Source organism: Coenobita brevimanus, chromosome 53 (assembly GCF_032717465.1).
Source record: "Coenobita brevimanus isolate Jiangsu-jjx chromosome 53, ASM3271746v2, whole genome shotgun sequence".
In the NCBI taxonomy this organism is placed as follows: Eukaryota; Metazoa; Arthropoda; class Malacostraca; order Decapoda; family Coenobitidae; genus Coenobita; species Coenobita brevimanus.
Window position 1 is genome coordinate 31,401,848 of NC_137006.1, and position 19,833 is coordinate 31,421,680.

At 41.7% G+C, this 19,833-nt stretch overlaps 1 protein-coding gene across 1 annotated transcript in view; it reads left to right on the plus strand.

The window, feature by feature from the left end:
- Positions 1–19,082, plus strand: part of LOC145400660 (lipase 3-like) — a 128,801-nt gene extending 109,719 nt beyond the window's left edge. The window contains exon 8 of the mRNA XM_080273093.1: positions 18,990–19,082. Coding sequence (XP_080129219.1) covers positions 18,990–19,082 — 93 coding nt within the window. The remainder of the gene's footprint in view (positions 1–18,989) is intronic.
- The last annotated feature ends 751 nt before the right edge of the window (positions 19,083–19,833 follow it).

Consider the following 19,833-nt stretch of genomic DNA (forward strand, 5'->3'; position numbering starts at 1 on the left):
GGAACTGCTTCGAGATGAAAATTTTGATGAAGAGCTAAATGAAAGTGAGTTTGCAAAAATTTCATGGGAAATCACAGATCAGAAAACTACTGTGATGTAAGAGATATATTGACTTCATATAAAGCTCTGGGGTGCAATATGAGTCTAGAAATCCAGTTTTTGGACTTGCATTTAGACTTTTTCCTGGAAAATCTTGGAGCAGTCAGTGATGAGCACGGCGAAAGATTTCACCAGGACATTTAGGACATGGAAAAGCGGTACCAAGGAAGGTGGATCCCCTCTGTGTTGGTAGATTACTGCCGGACACTAATAAAGGATGTTTCTGAGGCGAAATATAGCCGAAAATCATACACTTCTACATTTTAGAAGCAAGTTTTTTAAGTGTTATACCGGCCTCATCTATGAATGAGTAGTATACAATTATTGTAATATTTAATTGCTCTGTCACAGAAAAAACCATGCCTGATAGAATAATTCTAAAAATAAATTCGAATTCAGTGTAAAAAGTACTATTAGGTCCACCTATTTTAGTTCGTGGGACAAAAAAAAAAAAAAGTTAAAATTTTGTTGACCAGTGATTCATCTTTTCCTCTTGAATGCTGAACTTTAACAAGGAATTTACACTAGAAAATTGTGTCAGCCAAGAAACAGTGCTACAGAAAGGATGGTTTGCTGTAAGTATTTTATTATTTTGCTATAGGGCTTCAGGCAATATGCTGCAAAGGACGAAAATCTCCGTCAAACTATGATGGACAAATTAGAGAATATTCATATTTTCACTGTATTGTAACAGTAGGGTACTGTAACTGCACACCATTTTTCTCCAGTGCATTCCACTCTCCCTGGAATATTTGATAAATGCTCACCCCGTCTGTCATTAGCTCACCTTGTAACGTCCTCGCTTCCATGATGCCTATTTTTTTTTCCCCTATCTGCAGACACATTTATTTAGCCTTGAAGATACTTCGAACAACAGGTGTTAATTCAATACCCTGTTTGCTACAAGGGCGAGCTCTTAAACAGAGTAATATAGTCTGATATTACCTACAAGAAAATGAAAAATTCTTCTACCTGATGGAGTACTGTGCAGTTTCCAGTACATACCCGATAAATCATCTTTCATAATGTTCAGTGTTGCGATTTACTTTGTATCAAATTAAAGATAAAAAAAAACCACCAACTAAACAGCCATTTCCTCAAACTAAGTTAATCTGCAATTCCTCCGAGGTGTATGTAGTACCAACAAGAACATCGCTGCACTTGTCCATATGAAGGCTGTCTCTAAACCATACTTCGTTTTGGAGCATATGTTTTGTGGCCCTATAGGACTGCAAAGTACTTGCCCAAATGTAAGCAGCTCCTGAACAGCTACCACTACCACTATCATAACAGCTTCCACCGTCACCACCACCACAGTGCCACCAACATCGCCATCACAGCTGCCACCAACATCGCCATCACAGCTACCACCACAGCAACCACCATCACCATCACAGCCACCACCTGCACCACCACCACAGCTACCACCACCACCACTACCATCACAGCTACCACCATCCCATCACAGCCACCACCTGCACCACCACCACAGCTACCACCGCCACCACCACCACAGCTACCACCGCCACCACCACCACCACCAATTTCTCCTGAATATAATCGTTTTGAGGTGTTTTACTTTGTGTCAAAATTAAAAAGAAATTAAGCACTGGCTACTTTTTCAGTGCCTACTCTGCATCAGAGCTGGACGACAGAAGCGAACCTAGTGGCAGATTTCAGAAACAGGATCTGGTGAAGTGTCTAATTCTCGAAAACAATAGGCAAGTTCCTTAAATAATCTTCAACCCTGTCACCAAGTAAGAGATAAAAACTGACGTAGTTATTCAGTTAAAAAAAAAAAAAAAAATGAAAGAAAAAAGAAAAAGAAAAAATACACACTGAATTCTAACATTGTCCTGTGACCTTGACCCGTCACTCTTCTCAGAAGCAAAGCTCTTCCTTTTTGTCTCATTCTCAAGCATCCCTCAAGTTAGGATTTTTTAAAGTTAGATTTCTGTAAAACATCGATGTTGACTTGCGTAGATGAAAATTTTACCTAGCCCAGTGATCCTGACATTTGGTTAATTGTCCTTCTTTTAGCAGGTCTCTCCTTTGAATAACCACCAAGCTCTCCAACAAGTATGGTTAAAATCGGATAAAAACTGAGTTATTCACACACCCACACACACACATACACCGCTCGCTGGTGCAGTGGTAACGTTCCCGCTTGCCAACTGGTGGACGGGAGTTCGCGCCTCGCTCAGGTTGCGAAAAGTTTCACTGACGAAGTGGGTGGTTACTCTCCCACTTGAGCAAGGGGACGGGTGTGTGCGTGTGTGAAGGTCACAGCCTTGCCCTTAGATTGGACTATATGAGCTCTCAGCTCCCTTCCGGGAGGGTAAAAGCTGACAATCACGACCATCAAGTGATCCTGACCGACCCGGTGAATTACAGGTAGCGTCAGAGTCAACACGTCTGTCTCCTCACTCCGCGATGGCCACCCTTTGCCACAACTGGCCACACCTAAACAGTATCTTTATATGATACAAGCTCTGTACTAGGTTAAACTAAATGGTGTTCTAATATAATAGAGCAAGTATTGTCCAAATAACAGAATACATCCAATTAGTGCATGCATGTACCTATCAATGCATCATCAGCTGTGTCACCTATCACCGGCAAGGAGCAAGGAGATGCATACTTGTAAGTACAACCATTCTAAGTAATACCACAAGATGAGCGCCATCTTTAGTAAGGTGAATATGGAAGAAGTTAAGAAAAGGGATAAAGCTAGAAAACAGGATGATGATTTCTACCAGGAACTGGTTGAAATGGAAACATAAAACAAAGGAGTCGAGAGGGTAAATAAACTGGAGAAGGCTTTTCAGAGTGAAAGGGATGAAATAAAGAAGCAATTGCGCATGCAGAAGGAAGAAAATGAAAAATTAGTAAAGGAATTAAACAAAAAAGACAACAGTAGATGAGTTGTCGGTTGACGTGGGTTCACATAGAAGGAAGATTAGTGAAATGGCAAGTACAGTCGTCAACCATGAGAGTATTATGGAGGAGTTCAGAAATGATACAGAGACAATTAGGCAAGCAAGCAATCTGATAAACCAAACCAGTGATATTGAAGAGATGATAACCCAGGTGAATGAAGTGATGCAAAGTTACAAAGATGATGTGGAAACTACCTATGCTGAAATGATGAAAGTAAAGAAAGTCTTGGAAACAGGAGTCGAAGAAAATAGCATTAGAAAGGATGCGAAAGTAATAATCAAAAACAACCCAAAGTTGGTCAAAGATTCAGCAGATATCAACAAATCTACAGTAATCACTGGTACAGATGAAGAAGAAATAAAAAACAATATTTCGAGAGACAAAACGATGGCAAATATAATGAGCATACTGAAGGAAGTATCAGAGGAAATCTGTGATAAAGACATAGAGGAACACAAAAGGCTGGGGAAATATGATTGAAATAAGTCAAGGCCCCTGCAAGTAACCTTCCAGAGTGCAAACACTGTGGACGAAATACTAAATAATGCAAACTCATGGAAAAAGAGGAATTAAAAAAAGTATGGATAAAAAGATGTCTAACTCAAGAGGAACTGGGAATACTAAAGGAGAAGAGGGAGGAGGCAAAAACAAAGAGCGAGGGAAGATCAGAGGAAGAGTAATTTTTTTTTTTACAGAGTAATTAGATTGCAGGTACGAAAGTGGTACATAACCAACAGGGAATACAAAGGAGGAAGGTAGTAGACTCAATTTATGGCAAGTATGTAAACAAGATGATTAAGTTTATGCACTCAAATGAAGATGGAAAGGTGTCTAAATCATTAGAGATGGAAGACTATACCAAAGAAAAGGAACCACATATCATTATCCTAACTGAAACAAAATAAACCCCAAAGATATCAAACCATACCCTAAACATAGAGGAATACAATAAACGGAGAAGAGACAGAAATTTAAGAAAAGGAAGAGGAATTATAATCTTAACAAAGAAAAATCTACAAGTCAAAGAAAAATAGATGTACCCTCACAAGTAAAACTGACTGTATTGGAGATTAACATCTGAAGGGAAATTAATTATGGCAAATTTATACATGCCATCCAAACCAAACACTTGGGAAACACGCGAATATGAAGACCTGGCAGAAAGTACAGTTCAGAGTTTAAGAACATTACTACACAGAATAGAGGAGAAACGTGAGAGAATTACATTAACTAGAGATTTCAATACAAATATAAATTGAAATACTCTAGATGTAAGAGGCCATGAAAGCTGTTTGGATCAAAAGCTCTTGGATCTTGTGCAGGAGTTTTTCCTAAAACAGCATGTAAAGGAAAACACCAGAAAAAGAGGACTTGATGATCCATCTGTACTCGATTTTACATTTAATAGGCAAGAAAATGATGTTGACAATATAATGTATCACACTCCATTTAGCAAAAGTGACCCTGTATATTAAACTGCAACTTGAGGATTTCATATGACATAGTTACCAGCAATGAGATTTACAAAAAAGAGTCTAAACTACAAAAAGAGCAACTATCATGACCTGAGGAAGTACTTCTTAGAAATAGATTGGTAAAGGGAGCTTAGAGGACAAGACTTAAATATTATATATAGAAAATTCTGTGATTTTTATGAAACAGTTCAGAATTACATCCCTCAGCAAAAGAAACAAATGAAAATAAAGAAATGGTTAAATACAGAATGTAAAAAATCAAAAGAAAAAAAGAGACTGGCTGTGGAACAGATACAGAAGACGCAATAGTGAGAGGGCAATGGGCATATAACAACTATAAACACGCAAGAAATGATTATACAAAGATATGGAGGGAGGCTCAGAGACAGTTTAAGAAAGCCATTGTAAATAGAAGTAGTGATCAACCTAAGCTATTTTACAGCTACATCTGAAGCAAAGCCAAAGATAAAATACAGTCCTTTACGGACGAGGGGATCATCTATACACAGGAGAAAGATATTTGTGAAGCACTAAATAAAAGCTTCCAATCAGATTTTACAAAGAAAATAATTTTGAAAGTGATGATGTGGAACATGCATGCCCACACGTATTATCAGATATACAAATATCAGAAAAAGAAGTGCAGGAAGAGTTAAATCAATTAGACAAAGGAAAAGCAAATGGTCCTGACGAAATTTCAGGTTGGGTGCTGCATGAATGTGCAGAAGAGTTATGCAGGAATCCTTAGGTCAAAGTAAACTGCCTGATCTTTGGAAGAAAGCAAACATTGTTCCCCTATTCAAGAAAAGGAATAGACAGAATCCACTCAGCTACCTACCAGTATCATTGACCAGTGTTGTAAGATACTAGAAAAGAAAGACAGTTCGTTTTTTAGAAAGGGAAAATCATGTGTTACTAATCTATTAAGCTACTATAATAGAATTCCAGAAACATTACAGAAAAGAGAAGGATGGGTAGATTTCAAGAAAGCGTTTGACAGAGTTCCGCACTAAAGACTTTTATGGAAACTGTACCATCAAGGAGGTATCCAAGGCAACCTATATTGAAGGGAGAAACTTGTACTGTACACAGGAAAAATCATCTGGTAAATTACCAATATGCTGGGAATCGAACCAGGGACTCTCACATGAGAGCCAGGCAGCATACCACTACGCCACGACCAGGTAAAAATTTCCTTACGTTGTCACAATCTTGTAACCAACGTCCCTCCGCCCCCACTGTGGGCATCAAGAGGATGAGTTAACCCCCTGGCACTCGGGCAAGTAGATGCTTTTAATCTATCCCAAGCACTTACGGCAAGTCAGAATGAAGGGAGAAACCTGTACTGTACACAGGAAAAATCATCTGGTAAATTACCAACATGCTGGGAATCGAACCAGGGACTCTCAGATGAGAGCCAGGCAGCATACCACTACACCAAGACCAGAAAGTTAACTCATGTTGTCACAATCTTGTAACCAACGTCCCTCCGCCCCCACTGTGGGCATCAAGACGATGAATTAACCCCCTGGCACTCGGGCAAGTAGATGCTTTTAATCTATCCCAAGCACTTACGGCAAGTCGGAATGAAGGGAGAAACCTGTATTGTACACAGGAAAAATCATCTGGTAAATTACCAATATGCTGGGAATTGAACCAGGGACTCTCAGATGAGAGCCAGGCAGCATACCACTACACCACGACCAGGTAAAAGTAAACCCACGTTGTCACAATCTTGTAACCAACGTCCCTCCGCCCCCACTGTGGGCATCAAGAGGATAGATTAAAAGCATCTACTTGCCCGAGTGCCAGGGGGTTAACTTAGTTTACTTTTACCAGGTCGTGGTGTAGTGGTATGCTGCCTGGCTCTCACCTGAGAGTCCCTGGTTCGATTCCCAGCATATTGGTAATTTACCAGATGATTTTTCCTGTGTACAGTACAGGTTTCTCCCTTCATTCTGACTTGCCGTAAGTGCTTGGGATAGATTAAAAGCATCTACTTGCCCGAGTGCCAGGGAGTTAACTCATCCTCTTGATGCCCACAGTGGGGGCGGAGGGACGTTGGTTACAAGATTGTGACAACGTGAGTTAACTTTTACCTGGTCGTGGTGTAGTGGTATGCTGCCTGGCTCTCATCTGAGAGTCCCTGGTTCTATTCCCAGCATATTGGTAATTTACCAGATGATTTTTCCTGTGTACAGTACAGGTTTCTCCCTTCATTCTGACTTGCCGTAAGTGCTTGGGATAGATTAAAAGCATCTACTTGCCCGAGTTCCAGGGGGTTAACTCATCCTCTTGATGCCCACAGTGGGGGCGGAGGGACGTTGGTTACAAGATTGTGACAACGTGAGTTAACTTTTACCTGGTCGTGGTGTAGTGGTATGCTGCCTGGCTCTCATCTGAGAGTCCCTGGTTCTATTCTCAGCATATTGGTAATTTACCAGATGATTTTTCCTGTGTACAGTACAGGTTTCTCCCTTCATTCTGACTTGCCGTAAGTGCTTGGGATAGATTAAAAGCATCTACTTGCCCGAGTTCCAGGGGGTTAACTCATCCTCTTGATGCCCACAGTGGGGGCGGAGGGACGTTGGTTACAAGATTGTGACAACGTGAGTTAACTTTTACCTGGTCGTGGTGTAGTGGTATGCTGCCTGGCTCTCATCTGAGAGTCCCTGGTTCGATTCCTAGCATATTGGTAATTTACCAGATGATTTTTCCTGTGTACAGTACAGGTTTCTCCCTTCATTCTGACTTGCCGTAAGTGCTTGGGATAGATTAAAAGGATCTACTTGCCCGAGTGCCAGGGGGTTAACTCATCCTCTTGATGCCCACAGTGGGGGCGGAGGGACGTTGGTTACAAGATTGTGACAACGTGAGTTAACTCTTACCTGGTCGTGGTGTAGTGGTATGCTGCCTGGCTCTCATCTGAGAGTCCATGGTTCGATTCCCAGCATATTGGTAATTTACCAGGCAACCTATATTGTTGGATGCAGGATTTTAGATGGGAAATGAGAAAAGTAGTAACGGGAAATTACTCATCATGGAGGGAAGTGACTAGTGGAGTTCCACAGGGCTCAGTGCTGGCACCAATTATGTTTCTAGTATATATAAATGACACAGACAGTAAATTGGAATTGGAAGCTATCTGAATACGTTTGTGGACGATGCAAAAATACAAAGGAAAATTACTAACACAGATTCTTGCAAAGAGCAACAAGAAGAATTAAATGAGCTTCATGAATGGAACAATAAATGGCAAATGGAATTTAATGTGGACAAGTGTCATGTACAGTAATTAAGTTTGGTAAAACTGAGAAAAGACAAGATTGGGATTGTAAGTTAGGAAGATCAACCCTACACATATCAGAAAGGGAGAAGGACCTAGTAGTGATTATCAGTAACAGACTATCTCCGGCTGACCACATCAGTGAGAAGGTACGTAACATGTAAAAACTGCTTGCTAATATGCATCAGTAGCCTGGAATCCTCATCTCAAAAAACACACAAATAAGATAGAAAAAGTACAAAGGGCGGCTACAAGATGGGTACCAAGCTTAAAGGACCTAAGCTACGAAGAAATGCTAGAAAAACTGAATTTTAGGAGAGAAGTAAAAAAGGAGACTTGATTAAGCTATCTATGCATCTCAGGGAAAGAGAAAATAGACATAAATGAAAATATAACCTATGGAGAAGCCCATCAGCAAGAGGACACTGAAAAAAAAAAAAAAAAAAAAAAAGGCGATAGAGACATAAGGAAATTCAGTTTCCCAAATAGGGCAACTGATCAGTGGAATGTACTATCGAATGAAATGGTGTGTGCCAAAACTATTAATAAATTTAAGGATATGTACGATAAAAATGGTTTGATACACGGGACAGTACGAGCTTAACTCATTCCTGTAAATATTCAATTAGGTAAGAACACCCCCCCCCATATATATATATATATATATATATATATATATATATCTTGATGAACCATGGGGACATCACACACACACACACATATATATATATATATATCATCTCATCAGCCATTTGAGTGTCCACTGCAGGACCGGCCTATCCCGACCGAAGTGGGGACGATACAGCCAATGTATCTCTACCAAGTGGCTTAGGCTGTCTAGTAGAGATTGCATGTAGGGTGAGAAGTGTTTGTAAGAGTAACTGTAATGTTGGAGTGGCTTTGGATATGTGTGTAGTCTGTGAACCAAGTGTTATCGGCCCACGTAGGCCGACTGGTTGCAAGCATACTTTACAGTATGCGACACTGGTTCAACCACAGCACCCCTTGTGTCCGCCACTGCAGTATGTGATCTGAAGAACCCTCCCAATTTTATTACCCTGGCGAGGCGCGAACCCTCGTCCTTCAGTGTACGAACACGCACACTTTACCACTGTGCCACTGAAGCTCCATATATATATATATATATTCATGGACCATGGGGACATCACACAACCTTGTCGCAAGCCTACACATATCGTGAACCATTCACTTAGATGCCCATTTACCCTTACACATGCTTCACTACCATCATAAAAACTCTTGACGGCACCTATCAGCTTACCATCTACACCTGCGCGCAACAAACCTTCCACAATCCTTCTCCGTCTACTTTGTCGTATGCTTTTTCCAGATCCATAAATGACATAATCACCTTACAGTCCTTCTCACAAGTTTTCTCAACTATCTGTCTCACTGCAAATATTTGATCCGCACATCCTCTGCGACTCCTAAAGCCACCCTGTTCATCACTCACAGAGACTTCCGATACCTCTCTTACTTTATAATAATTCTTCCATTAACACTTCCTACAACACTCAGTACACTTATGCCACAATAATTCTTGCACTCACTTCGCTCACCTTTATTTTTGTACAGAGGCACAATCACAGCCGTTATCCACTCTGCTGGCAGTTTCACTCATCTATGCCTTCTTACATATCTCCAACAAGCACTTCATTGCGCTCTCTCCACTACACTTAATCATCTCTGCAGTCACCTCATCAACCCCAGCTGCTTTCCCATTTTTCAGCCGCTTCACAGCGCTCTTCACCTGTACGAGTGTCACGTTTCCTGGCACTGCATTCCTTCTATGCACACCCCCAAGACCAATCTTGTTTACAGTCTCTCTGCTTTCTCTACTCCCAACCATCAGGCTTTCAAAACATTCTTTGCATCTGGTCCTTGCTTCATCGCCATGGGTTAACAAGCCCTAAGTGTCTATCACAATCCCATCCTGACCATTACACATGACCCATATCACTGGAAATGCATGAAGAGAGAAGCCTGTACTGTACACGGGAAAAATCATCCAATACATTACCAATATGCCGGGAATCTAACCCGGGACTCTAAGGTGAGAGCCAGGCAGCATACCACTACACCACGACCAGGTTAAATTTCACTCACATCGTCACAATCTCGCAACCAATGTCCCTCCGCCCCCACTGTGGGCCTGAAGAGGATGAGTTAACCCCCTGGCACTCGGGCAAGTAGATGCTTTTAATCTATCCCAAGCACTTACGGCAAGTCAGAATGAAGAGAGAAACCTGACCTGTACACAGGGGGTTAACTCATCCTCTTCAGGCCCACAGTGGGGGCAGATTGGTTGCAAGACTGTGACAATGTGTGTTAGCATTTACCTGATCGTGGGGTAGTGGTATGCTGCCTGGCTCCCACCTGAAAGTCCCGGGTTCGATTCCCGGCATATTGGTAATAAATTGGATGATTTTTCCTGTGTACAGTACAGACTGTACAGGTTTCTCTCTTCATTCTGACTTGCCGTAAGTGCTTGGGATAGATTAAAAGCATCTACTTGCCCGAGCGCCAGGGGGTTAACTCATCCTCTTCAGGCCCACAGTGGGGGCGGAGGGACATTGGTTGCAAGATTGTGACAATGTGAGCGAAATTTAACCTGGTCGTGGTGTAGTGGTATGCTGCCTGGCTCTCACCTTAGAGTCCCGGGTTAGATTCCCGGCATATTGGTAATATATTGGATGATTTTTCCTGTGTACAGTACAGGCTTCTCTCTTCATGCATTTCCAGTGATATGGGTCATGTGTAATGGTCAGGATGGGATTGTGATAGACACTTAGGGCTTGTTCCCAATCGATTTATTGTGTCATGTTTATGAGATGGATTGTGGTAACTGGTACGGCTCTATAAACGAGAGACAAACGTATTTGGTGGACCCTATTGTCCTCTGGCGAGTTTTGGGCTACAAGGAGGTTGAAAAATCTCGACATTGATAATATTCATAGCATCAGTGTAAGCAGCTCTTAAGGTGAACAGGTCGTGCGGATCTACAGTCAGGGAAAGTTCCGCATTACCCACCTCCCGAAGCACTGGTGTGAGACGGGTGAATGTGAATCGGCAGCTAGACCTCGCATGTCTGGTAACCGTGAGTGTGAAGGAAGGGGAGGCAAGGGACTGGGGGCATAGGAAGGTTTAGTGATAGATTGGGAATCACGTGTAGGTCTGCAGTGTATGACTTGGACGATGTGTTTGAGTTAATTTAGTAAGGATACATGACAGTTTTATGGAAAAAAAAAAAAAAAAACGTAGATGTCTGTAGTTAGTGTTGTCAGGAAAGTTATGGAAGTTTGCTGGGTTCGGACAGAGGTTTGAATGCTTTCATTCCCTCTCGACTTAAACTTAAGACGTTTACCCAGGAGATATTCGTAACAATATAACATACGAGTATATATTATGTGTTGACTCGAAAACTAAACCACTGTATTATCTATCCATCCATCTGTCTATCTACCTATTTATCCATCTGTCTATCTACCTATCTATCCATCTGTCTATCTACTTATCTATCCATCTGTCTATCTACCTATCTATCCATCAGTCTATCTACCTATCTATCCATCTGTCTATCTACCTATCCATCTATCTACCTATCTGTCCATCTGTCTACCCATCTACCCACCCACCTACTTACCCACCTATATAAAATATCTCTCTGTCTATCTATGTATCTTCCCCTATATCTATATCAGTTTACCTGTCTATCTATCTGTACATATATATATATAGGTAATTTCGTAAAAAATCTATTTAACTATCCTGTCATCCCACTATAAACATCCCCCTGCAAACATTTCCAGTGTTATTCTGGTAATTATTCATCTCGAACTTAGAGTCTAGGGTAGCTTGTAGTAATTAAAAAAAAAATCAACATGAGCGATTAACAGGTTTTTCCTTTTCCTTTCGACAGAATGACATGGGAAGTCCTAATTATCAGATCAGTCTCTGTAACTATCATTCCTATAGAACATTACAAAACGAAGGCAAAGAATCATACTTTTAACAGAAACATGTATTGATACTGTGGCGTGAGCAACTCTCTAAACCCTCCCACCCCCGGCCACCCTCCTCCCACTCACAGTTACCAGAGAAGTGGGGTGTGGCTGCTGTTTCGGGACTATTCGTCGACTACCAATGCCCCGAATAGTGGGTAATGCGGAACTTTCCCTGACTGTACCTTTGATATAATATCAAGAACTTGCTGAGAAGCTTTAAACTTCAATATAGTCGCAAATAAAGAAAATAAAAACACCGTTAAACGATGGATGGTCTTCTGCATCGCACTCTCCTTATTAACGGCTAAGAGGGTGGTAGCTGGTGGCGACCGTCATCCACTCACTTGATGTAGTGTTGCCTACTTCATCCTAGGGTGACTCTACAATGTGACAAGTCTATAACCCAGGAAACCATTTACATTACTGGCTGGTAACCATATAATCAAATAGCGGGGTGATGTGGAGCCTACTACGATGCCCATGTTAACATGGTAAAACTAATGCAGCGTTGATTCACTAACCACACCTCACCATTCTTCCCCACACTTTTCTAAGGCAAGACTCTTTCCACTGGAAGGGGACATCGGATCACTGCACGGAATGGCCCTGCAAGAGCCCTTCCTTGCCTGCGCATGGTGGGTCTGCTCGGCCAGAAAGACCTGGGCTGCCCCTGCCTCTCGGAGCATAACAGTGTTCAGCAAGTACCATGTACAGTGTCAAAGCTATCTTCTCACAATAATTATCTTCTGTAAACGCGATTTGTTCAGTTACGAAAATTTTCAATGCCTACATTCGTACCTTCCTTGTAGCCCTTAACAAACAATTCATACACTGATCCCACTTCTTCAGGCATCTCACATTTCTCGGCGATGCTCCATATGGCAACCTGTTCACACCAACGGTACAAGTTAATACTATGTAGTCTTTGCCTGCTTCGTAGGTGTTAATAATCAGTTGTCGGGCAGCAAGGGAGATGCGTCGATGAGGCATTTCGGTCCGAGATGCTAGCCCAGTTTGGATTAACTTCTGTAAGTAAGAAGAAAGTGGATGAAGAGTTTGGGAGGAATCTGAGTGTGAAATGGAGGGAGAGTAAGAAATTGTTTCGGAGGGAGGTCAATTAAGTAAGGCAGTGTGAAAGAGGAAATAGTAGGGGAGTGAAAGATAGGAATAATAGATTGCTGGTGGAGAAGAGAGAGAAATTGAGGAGATGGAAGGAGCACTTTGAGGATTTGTTGAATGTAGAGAGTATAAGTGGTTGGGGAATGGCTGAGAGAAGAAGAGATGAGAGGAGGCAGGAAGAGATCAGTAGGACGGAAGTAGTGGAAGCAATGAAGAAGATCAAGTTGGGAAAGGCCCCAAGAATTGATGGAGTGTGTGGTGAAATGCTGAGGTATGGGGGTGAGATTGTTGTGGAGCGGATATGGAAGTTGGATTGGCATGGGAAGAGGGAAGGGTTCCAGAGGACTGGAAATCAGTATAACTGTTCCTTTATACAAAGGAAAAGGGGAGAGAGAGGTATGTGGTAACCATAGGGGTATTTGCCTTCTTAGTGTGACTGGTAAAATATATGGTAGAATACTCATTGATAGGGTTAGGCATATGACAGAGGAGCTAGTTGGAGAAGAACAAAGGGGATTTAGGAAGGGAAAAGGGTGTGTAGATCAGATATTTGTTCTAAGATGTTTAGTGGAGAAATATCTAGAGAAGGGAAAGAAAGTGTATGCTGCCTTCATGGACTTGGAGAAAGCTTATGACAGAATAGATAGGAAAGGTATGTGGAAGGTATTAAGGATATATGGAGTGGAGGGGAAATTGTTGAGTGCTGTGAAGAGTATGTACGAAGGAGCTAGGGCTACGGTGAGAGTGGATGGTGAGCTGAGTGAGTTCTTTGATCTCAATGTGGGACTGAAACAGGGTTGTGTGATGTCTCCATGGCTGTTTAACATATACATGGATGGGGTTGTAAAGGAGGTGCAAGGTAGGGCAGTGGATGTGAGGGTGGCCCTAATGAATAAGGGTGAGATTTGGAAGATTCCGGTGTTGCTGTTTGCTGATGATACAGTATTGTTGAGTAAAGATGAATGGGAGTTGCAAGGTTTGGTGAATGAATTTGGGACAGTGTGTAGGAGGAGGAAGCTGAAAGTTAATGTAAACAAAAGTAAAGTTATGGTGTTTGAGATGAATAAAGTCACAGAATGTACAGTGAGGTTGGATGGTGAGGATATGGAGAATGTGAGTGCATTCAAGTACTTGGGTAGTGTGATGAGTAAGGATGGAACTTTGGGGGATGAAGTGCGTGAAAGGGTACAACAGGGAAGGAAGGTTGTTGGTTCACTGAAAGCAGTGATGAGAAATAGGGAGGTGAGTATGGAAGTTAAGAAGTCACTGCATGATAGTATTGTGATCCCTACCCTGACGTATGGAAGCGAGGCGTGGCCCTTGCAAGAGGGAAACAAGTCAAGAGTGAGAGCAGTGGAAATGAGCTACTTGAGAGGAGCGTGTGGAGTGACATGGAGGGACAGGTTGACGAATGAAGAAGTGAAGGAACGTTGTGGGGTGGATGTGGATGTGGTTGAGAAGATTAGGAGAAATACATTGAGATGGTTTGGACATGTGGAGAGAATGGAGAATGAACGACTGACTAAGAGGGTGTATGTAGGTGAGGTGGAGGGAGGGAGAGGGAGGGGTAGACCGAGGATGAGGTGGAGGGATGGAGTTGAGAGGTATATGAGGGAGGGGGGAGTGAGTTGGGGGGAGGGTAGTCAAATGGTGGGTGACAGAGCGACTTGGAGGCGTTTTCTCTGCGGCCACCCTCTGCGGGATTAGGGCGTCGGGCTATAGATAGATAGATAGAAAGATAGACTTTCCGATTGATCAATTTCAGAAGTGCCGTTTACAGCTTCTGACCAGTTATCTTTCAAAATCCGGAGTTTCTTCAGTGTTGGACGATCAGGTTCCTGCTCTGTATTGTTGTTTATTCTGATGCACTTATATCAAGAACTAAATGACCTTTACCGAATTTCATGTAAAAATAATTTGTGATGTGTTGAATACATGGTGCTGGTTACCTGATTCATGTGTTGAAAGGGTAAATGCTGTTCTCATTTTGTGTTCTGTTTCTGTAGGCATAAATTAGAAGTTAGGGAAAAGTACGTACTGAAATAGATGGCAGAAAAACCTACAGATGTAATGGCTCAGAAGGTAACTGAATAAAATGTGCAATAAATGTATATTTTGCTTGATAAGATCTTTAATATCTATAAGGTACTTACTGGCAAGCTGAAGAATATAGAGGTTATGCAGGAACAAAATGATGGCTAAGATAATGTAGTGATGTCAAAGTTCCGAGGTTATTAATTTTTTGGTGTAATAGCTGGGTATGGAACAGCGTAAGCTAACCATGGGGGGAAAATATGCTGAACATGGAACAGGTCCAGAATATCTGAAGGTTCTGAATTATTAATACTAATTTATTATAATATGCCCTCTTATTATGTATATGCAACACATTACGGATAATTTGTTATTTCATCCATAATCCTGAACACATTAAGAAATATTATATTTAAGAACAACTGAATTGACGGATTATTCGTGTCAAGATTGATCAAACGGGCCACGACAGTCTATCTATATCACTTTGAAGGAAAGGTTTTGCCGAAAATTACCCAGGCTGGCTATTCACATTCACAAATATCAGTATTGTACGAATAAAGCTTATACACTGATGATAAATAATATACTCTATACTGTATTCAGTATTAGTCTTCAAGCGCATAAATGACTTTCACAAGTCACGAGACTTACGTTGAGTATTATCAGGGATACACAAACATGTGATATAAGTTATCAAGGCGTCTGATCGCTTCGCCTTTCTTCTTTTATATAGGCTCCATAATGCTTGCATGCATCAGCCCTGGTCATCCAATGGCGGCTTTCCAAGCAGCGCGATCTCTAGCACTCTCTCTACTTAGTCCCTTAACGCTGAGGCCACACTCTATGACCTCGTCCGAAGGCTTTTTCGGTCTATCTTTCGCAACTCTACCCTCAGCATTCACACCTCTCACCCTCGGCACACAGTTGCCATCCTCCATCCTCTCCACAAGGCCAAAATCATCTCAGTCCACTCCATCTCATCGCAACACTTTTTTTGTGTGTGTGTTCGACACTGGTCATAGGCTTCACAGCCTGCTCCCAAGGCCCAGTAGTCCTCCTGCATACCATACACCTCTACATTCACCACTTTGGCGCTAACACTCACTGTCCATATTGAATACATGCTAGGGCCGTATTGGTATTAGCGGGGGTTTGTTTACGGCATGTCGGTGGGTCTTCTGGTAGATCAGTAAAGTCTGCTTTTCATTAAATTCAAATCCTTAAACTGTTCCCTTCCCCAGCGGGGATTTGAACCTGGGCTCTATAGGACTGCAGTCTACCTCTCTACCGACTAAGCTACCGCCTCCCCCCATTATTCCTAAAGCCGCGTTTTTGTCGTCCAAGCAGACGGTTGGGATTCGAAGCCATCTTCGGTGAAACCAAGCTGCGCCGTTTTTGTCGGTCAAAGTGATACTAAGCCGGCCCAAGCATTTGTCATCGAATCCAGCACCGTCTTCGTAACTCACCCAGGCGTGGTCGGAAACAGTCTTCGTGCAGCTTGGGGTGAGTGAGAATGGCCAGCCAAGGAAAAGTAAATGATAAATATCATGAAATTAGCACAATGTACATAAAATTAAGGTGCAGAAGAGGACAGAGGGTTGGAATCGGCACTCATACCCTGATTCTGGGAGACCGGGATCAGGTGTCCGGTAACCCACCTCACCTTTTGGGTGCCTAAATGGCTCATTTGGTAAGCTGCTGTACTCACGCAGTTGCAAGCGCTGGTTCGAATCCTCCCTCCCTAAGTGTCAATAAGTGGGTTGGTGGAGGGTTAGTGCCCCTCCCCGTAAAACAAGTAACTCAAAGTCAAACGGCTACCCCTTACGGGATTATGGCGTCTGGCAATAGATAGATAGATAGATAGGTGGCTAATTTTGACGACATAGTATAGAGCCAGTGCAGCAAAAACATGGGCTGCGTGTAAATTGCTTATTCGTCAGATGATCATTTTCGGCGAACCCCTCTGTTTTCATTGCGACTGGCAAGTGTAATTTTTCTGTTCTACATATCCTGGACTGTTTTTGTGGGCAGAAACCAAGCGCCCCAAGACGCGCTTCGAATTCCATGCTCCAGCTGGGACGACAAAAACGCGGCTTTAAGTTTCATCCATCATCTCATTTCTTCATTTACAGTCCTCAACCCCCAGGCCAGATTCAAGGCGCACTACCCAGCCATCTAATCAAATTCATCTCCTTCCTTACTGCCCAAGCCTGTACAACATGACACTCCTAACACATACTGCATACAAGGACCCCATATCACGGACAAAGAGTCCTCTCAGTGTCAGGAGGGGCAACAACTCCCTAAACCATAATCCTTCTTACCATGCTAGCTTCAGCCCCATCTCCAGCATATATATCCCTCATTAACAAAACTCCTCCACACACGTTAAGAGACTGTCCAGCAAGATTTATCCTTTCCCGCCTCTTTGTTTCTGTATCATGTCCTTTACATACCACAAAGTTAGACGTATTTACTGTAAATGACTGAAGTAGAATCTTGTGTAGCATTGTGCATTACTTTTTATTCTCTCTTTTAGCATAATTCATTGTCACTGCATAGAAAACCTCGTAAGAAAATCATAATTCGTAATATATTTGCAAACCAGATAGTGGAGAAATTATCAAAACAGCAACTACGTACGCAACATAAATGTGAGATAAGCTGTGGGCATATTTTATTGCACGTTTTTGGTGTGTTTATAATCACTCTTTTGGTAGCCTCTTTATCTCCTGTACTGTAAATGTAATAATAACCACAACTTTTTTGGTGTTTGTTATACCTAATAGTAAAATTATAGACGGGAAAAAACTTGCACTATGATGTAGAGTCTCCAAGCCTGTGTTTACAGCATCATGCTTCTTCAATCCCCTGGTCAAAGCGCACACATAAGGTTCCGTACCTCTGAAACCCGATTTATCCGGAAAAATGATTAAAATGAGTGGCTTTCATCCCAGTTACTCCGAATTAATCAAGTTTTATTGTATTATGAAATTATATTCGCATTAATAAGAGCTATCTGTATAGGACTGTTAGTGTTTGTTGCTAAATTAATTTACATTAAAAATGCTAAGCGTACAGTAACAACCAGGTAAACGACTGTATATAGTGAGTACGTGTTCAGTTTTGGTGGTGGAGAGGAGCACCTTCACGTGATGGCACCGACATAACATGACGTTTAAATACCTGTATATATAAACGTCTATAAAACGCTCCCAATCCTCCTCCCCCCCCCCCCTCCGAGAGGAGGATGGTGGTCTTGATGATATGGGTAACTTCAGCCTGCATGCCACAAGGTTCACTTTTTCAAATGTTCCTGGCGCTACAGCAACATCAACAAAAGTTCATGATCAGCGTGATGCATGCAACCATTCTCAAGTACGAAAAACTTCTTTGTGAAAGCAGAGTGATTAAAAATTTTACATATTACATGCATCGCAAGGCTGCAAGCAAATGAAAAGAATGAGTGTTGGATTGTTTCTTCTTGTTGGAGAAAACTTTTAGGTAAACGCGTATTTCACTCAAACCATTACACAGACAGCAGCTATTTTTACATTGTATACTCGTACTCTCAAAGCACCACCCATTCACTACCACAGTTCCAACTCATCCCATCAGTTTCTTTACCATTTTCAACCATTTTTGTACCCCCCTCTACCTTGGACGCCTTCATTATGGAGGACATTTTGAATTACACATTCGTTAACTTAAACGACTTATACTATGACACCCATTTTCACAGGATGCACTCTCTTGCCCAGACCCAGTGAACAGAAATTTCCAGCCTGTCTCACCCATGCATCAGATTAGCACGCTTATTTCTTTACCCCTTTCTGTAACAGCTTCATGGGACAAGGCAGACCAGACGGTCGACGAACGCGTTTGCATTTTTTATTAATTGGCTTAAAAAGATTACATGTAGTCACAACCCTTCCATGACAACTAGGGAAAATAATATAGATATACGGTCACGTAATTTGATTTAAATTAGTATCATTTCACCACCAGGATGTTCTTCGACTGATTAGTGAACTACCAAACGTCAAATACACTCAGCGCATCAATGACCCCACCTTCACGCATCTTGACTTTGTGTGGTGAGTATTCAGTTACAGAATGTCTTGAATTCAAATGAATATAAGAAAGAGAATGCAATACAAAAGTAATTGTACTGAGTGACATGAATAATTTCGTGGGGCATACTGAAACATAGAATATTTTGAGATGGTGGGATTTAGTAGAGTGGGAGGAATGATGAGTTTTTAACAGAAGTGTGTAGAGAAAGAACATCGTTTTTAGTAAATATTTTGAACATGAGATAAATCATAGATAAACTTGGCAGAGTTATGAGGATAAGAATGAACAGAAAGTATATCATTACAGAATAAACGATGTGATTCACTACTGTAAGGCCCCAGTGCATATCAATATTTGCCTTATTTACGGCCCGATTTAAGTAAAATTTGGTACTAATTTTCTTCACTTCATTACATTTATCCATAGTTAAACCATGTTTTGAAAGTGGTTCCCTTCGGCGTTTAAATATAACTGAACCCAGTGTTCCAACCTAGCGAATTTTCGCTGCACCTCATCCACCCGGTTGGCTGCATTCTCTCCTGTACTATCATTATTATTTTTGATCAAATATGTGAGTTTTGTTTTTAACGTTTTTCCCATAAGGTGGCCCCATAGCTTCCCCCCCCCAAAAAAAAAAAAAGTCAGGAGTGTTAAAAACATCTTTCCAGTTATCGAGTACAGCATGATCGCAGGACTAGTGCATTTGACTAACAGATGACCATTCATCGCCGCGGAGGTGAAAGGAGAGTATTTCATTTCCAACATCATATTGTGC